Source organism: Gossypium hirsutum, chromosome A01, assembly GCF_007990345.1.
Source record: "Gossypium hirsutum isolate 1008001.06 chromosome A01, Gossypium_hirsutum_v2.1, whole genome shotgun sequence".
In the NCBI taxonomy this organism is placed as follows: Eukaryota; Viridiplantae; Streptophyta; class Magnoliopsida; order Malvales; family Malvaceae; genus Gossypium; species Gossypium hirsutum.
In genome coordinates, this window is record NC_053424.1 from 112,493,070 (window position 1) to 112,498,155 (window position 5,086).

The following is a 5,086-nucleotide window of genomic DNA, read 5'->3' on the forward strand; positions in this document are numbered from 1 at the left end:
ATTTTAAATATTTAGAAAAATAGACCAATTTTTTGTAAATATGATAAAAACGCGTTTTAAGGAAAGCCCTTTTAAAAAACATTTCTTAACAAAAATATTTTTCTCTTAAAATGTTAGTTTTTTTAGTTAGATGGTCAAGTGTTACTATTTTATTCCTTTAAGTCTCAAGTTCAACTCTTATCTCAAACACATTTATTTTTGTTAATTTATATATTTAATTAATAATTCTTTTATTTATATAAATAAAATAATAAATATGGAATTGTACAATAAAAATATATCTATCTTTCATTATGTTGAAAATATTTTTAATTAATAATTATTTTATTGATGTAAACAAAATAATAAATATGGAGTTATATAATGAGAATATATATTATATGTATTATGTTACAAATATTTTATTTTTTTGAAAAATATTAACTAATTTTTTTATATATTTTTCTTTATATATAACTTTTATAGTGAATATTTATTTTCTCCACCAACATGGTGAATATGATAATTTCTATTATTATAAAATCAAATAATTATTTTAAATATTATTATTTTTTTAAATATAAAATATTTTAAAAATTATATTTTTATATGTAAAAAATTAATTGATGTACCCAAAATTATTTTGTATGTAACAAATGCCACATATACAAAATCAATCTATTTCTTTAGATAGTTAAAATTTCGGCTTATATCCCTAATATTTTTCAGAATCAGTATATTCTTCTAATTTTCTCAAAATTATTTATTGTATTATTTATAAAATTTATAAAAATAAATAATTTAATATATTTTAATTTTAATCGTTTTCGGTTTATTGACGTGGAGATTTAGCTTATAGAAACAGAGCAGATGTATAAATAATTGAAAAGAAAAAGGTGCAATATTGTTGTGAAAATCTCTAATGTACACTAATGTACGCATTCGGAGGAAGGAGCGAAGGAAGAGGCAGAGAGAGAGAGAGAGAGAGAGAGAGAGCGGGGAAAATAACAGTTGAGAATAGGCTGCGCTTGAAAAGGGAGGGTTAAGGGAAGAAAAATGGAAATGTTATTTTATTCTCAATAATTGGTTTAATTTCGAAAAAAGAAATCAAATGGATTTAGGCGAGCTGTGGGCGATCTTCGGTCCCGGTGTCGCGGGCGCCGTATTCGGTGCCGGCTGGTGGTTTTGGGTCGACGCCGTCGTTTGTAGCTCCGTTAATATCTCTTTCGTCCACTATTTACCTGGTACACCTAATTACTTTCCTTCTTTTTTTAATATATTTTCTATTTCGTGTTAATTATTTGGCCGAATTTTATTTAAGGAATATTTGCATCTATCGCGGCTTTGATGTTTAATTGTGTTAGAAAAGACGATATTGATTACTCTCCGTATGATGAAGGCGAGTGGAGGTTTGCTGATTCTTATCTTCTTCAATTTCTCACTGTTTTTTCAGTTCATTTTTTTATGGAATTTGCGTTTCATCCACTATTGGATTTTGATTTTGCTTACTTTAACTGTTTTTTTGCTAAAATCGTCATCATTTTTCCCATGATTGGAGAGATACCTAATTACTTAGGGTTTACTTGTTCCTCGGTGATGGTGTTGTGAGTTGTGATATTTTCGAGGTGAATTTGGGATGTTTCTGTACATTTTAGCTGATTGAAAAATATTTCTTGTCTTGAAGTTCTTACCTTGTCTACAGAATCAAGGCTTATGATGTAGCGGTCACTTTGAAATCCAAACTTGATAAGCACTAGAATTTCGTCACGGTCTTGCATCTCAATTAATTTATTCCTTTTGGTATCAACAAATTTAACATTAATGCAAATGATATTTAATTGTGTATGATGGTGACTATTTGCACAGACATAGGTCCAGAAGTTCCGTTCAAAATTATTGTTATTGCATGTAAAGTGCCTACGTTTTAGGTTCAAGTTTAGACAGCATGGATGCATAATTTTCAAGTGATCCTTCTAACTTAAGGATCTTAATCTTCTTGTAGAATTAATGAATATGGAACTATTCATTACGATCATTTTCTATAGTGTACTCATGGTGAACTCCCTCTTGCTCACTCATTCAACGGTGGCTGAAGCAGTGCATGATAATACTGCGAACTTGGAAATTCTTTTAGCTGCCTATATGGCATTGAGGAACTGAGTTCTTGAAACCTAAGAAAAATTAGAGGATTTATATAACCTATTTATTACCCACCTTTTCTGCATGTGTGTTATCACTAAAGTCAATCTTGAGGCAATGATTCATTTGCAAATCACGTGTCTTGTAAACGAACATGCAGTTTACAAACAGAAATTCTTCTGCAACTCAAAAATTATCATATGGCAGTGCTGAATTACAAGTTTTTTTCCTTGTAATTAGAAGTGTTGGATTCTTTTTTATTATTATACTGTTAGCAAGATTGAAATATAAGAAAACAGAGAATAAAAATAACATGAATGAAATGTTTTTCTACAATTTAGTATCTTTAAGGCTAAATATAGAGCTAGAATAAAACTTTTTTGCGAGAAAGTCTAGTATACATAAGCTGTAAAATATTTACAGTCATAACTTCCTGATTATTACCTCTGAAATTAATAAAGGAACCTAGAGGTTTTCCATAACCCTGAGTTTTCTAGAGTTCCAACTTCTACCTATTTGCTGCTGTTTTTTCACCCTAAACCACATCAATTTGCTTACAGAGATGATATAGGATTTGAGTAGTGTTGTTGTTTTCCTGAAACATGCCTTGATATATGTCAGAGTTAAGACAAAATTGTTGAACATATTGGTCTTTCATTTTAGTTTTTCTTCCACAGGAGCATAACTGGTGCTAACACATAAGTTGTCATGTCCGTTTATGGTTGCTTGAGTAAAAACTTTGGGCTATGGTGGAAAAGGAATGACTAAGACTTATCCCTGATTGTATAACCTTGGCACTTGATGAAGCCCGAAAAGTAAATGTGCTAGTGTTGTATGACTTACGGCTTAAACTATTAATTTCTGCTGTGTTCCATTGCAGTTTTGGGACTGAGCTTTTTGAATTTTTTTTTCTTTTAATCTATTTTTCTAACTTATCCTTCAACCACTCAAGCTATTCCTTTACCTGAGCTAGTTTACGCCGTACGAGTCACTGTTGAATTTGATTATGAGACACAAGAAATGCTCTTAAGCCATTTGAAGCTTCCTCTTATTTCATGTAGGTTACATGAAAGCTTAACAACCATCTTGCTTAATCACTTCAAAAATTTCATTGTAATGTAAAGAAATTTGCAAATATTGATAATATCATCTGAGCATGGTATGGTATGCGCTTATCAACATGGAGTAAGCATCGTGTGTGTAGCTCACCCTTGTGTAACTAAGCTGATCCGTGCAGTGCTCCAGCTGCATGACAATTTCATAATCAGGCATTGGAGTTTGGAATTTGGGAAAAGGTTTTGACTTTGTATGTATTAAAGCTGTAGGGAATTAGTAATGGTGTCTACTTTTGATTTCCTTTTGTCTTGTTTTCTTGCTTGTGCGTTGTATCTGATACAACTTGGAGATAATTTCGACAATTGGTGATATTTAAGATTGTTTAAGCGGGAAACTTTAAGTGTTTGGAATTTGAATCAGCTGACCATCCTTGTATCTGTTTGTTGTGTGGTTTATCTCTACCTTTTTTTAGAAGAGTTACAATGCTCCTTTGGTTGCTTGTTCTGGCTAATGGATGCTAATCCTTCATCGAAACAGGTTGAAGCTCTGGCTTTTCCTTGCTTATGTTGTCTCCTTCGTTTCACTGGCTGCTTCAGTGGGCCTATTGATACAGGACTCACTAGTGACATCTGGTCCTTCATTGTGGACTGGTACTGCAGGTGTCTTACAGTGTGTGTTCGTATTAATTAGGTAAACGCTATTCCAGATTTAGAATTATGACCATCATCAATGTTCTGTTAGGCTAGTTTGTATAATTTTTTCAAATTAAAGATGAATATCTATCTTGTGGTTATGTGCCTGTGTGAGAATCATACACCGAATGGCGTATTTAAGATGTTCTTCAATTTCATTATTTGTGTATGAAACATTTTATCACCAACTCTAATAATTTTGTTAATCTGAATCGTCAACTGCAGTGGACTTATATATTGGACTTCTCACTCGGAATAACAGACAGTGTAGCTTGGAATCACAAGCGAGTCTTCAATAGTATGTGCAGGTATCATCTGTCATTTTAATTAATCAATGGTGCAATTAGAAAGGATTTTTCACCTTCTTAAATCTTGTACCCTATAGTAAGTGTCTTGAGTGTGAAAACTAAGATTCATCCTGCTCTTTTGAAATTTATGATTTTTCAACCACGAAACGAGCGCTTGAAGCCCATTTGTTGTTTTCTTTATTACCAGTTCTATATAGGGTCGAATCATCCATGCCCCCTTTTAACAAAACCTTTTTCTTTTGTTTTGGATTGGCCATACCAACCTCTTTCCTGATTTGATTTGCCACTTTTAGGCTTTATTTGGTTTGGTAGTTTGAAAGATAAAATTTTATTGGTATGCTTGGTATAAAATATGGAAAAGTTGAATAGAAATGTAATTTTGCTTTCACTCGTTGTTAAGACAGAACTATGGAAAAGAAGTAAAAATTATATTATTTTTCTATTATACTCTTAGCATAACAAAGTAAAATGCTGAATTCGGGTCTACTTCATTTGATGTATTCACACCTTAATTTCTAGGACTTAGGAGACTCAATTTGCTGCCTAATGTTAAATTTGATCCGAAAACTCGTGTCTTAATATTGGATTCGTATAATTTTAGCTATGGTCATCATGTTTAAAACATTACATATTTGTATATATTTTCATATGTTAATAAATTATGTTAGATTTGTATATCGGTTCCATCTTATATTATCTGTAGTTAATGAATAATGAATTGAGTAGTAGATTTATATGTAAATGATGATAATAGATTGGTTAAAAGATAATGGACCAGTGAAAGCAGCATCTGAGTTAGATAGGTATTGCAAGGAATTTTGTAAGATCATTAGTGTACTTTAATGGTGGACGAGATTCTCGGATCAAACCTGTTAAAGAGCAACATTTTGGATTTTCACTATCCTGATATAC

The 5,086-nt window shown here is 31.4% G+C and overlaps 1 protein-coding gene across 1 annotated transcript; it reads left to right on the forward strand.

Moving 5' to 3' along the window:
* The first annotated feature begins 851 nt into the window (after window positions 1–851).
* On the forward strand, window positions 852–4,849 carry LOC107925944 (transmembrane protein 50 homolog). The gene is made up of 4 exons (XM_016856709.2): window positions 852–1,223; window positions 1,301–1,388; window positions 3,712–3,864; window positions 4,092–4,849. The coding sequence occupies exons 1-4, from the start codon at window positions 1,091–1,093 to the stop codon at window positions 4,123–4,125; spliced, it is 408 nt and encodes a 135-aa protein (XP_016712198.1). The 5' UTR covers window positions 852–1,090; the 3' UTR covers window positions 4,126–4,849.
* Window positions 4,850–5,086: the final 237 nt, after the last annotated feature.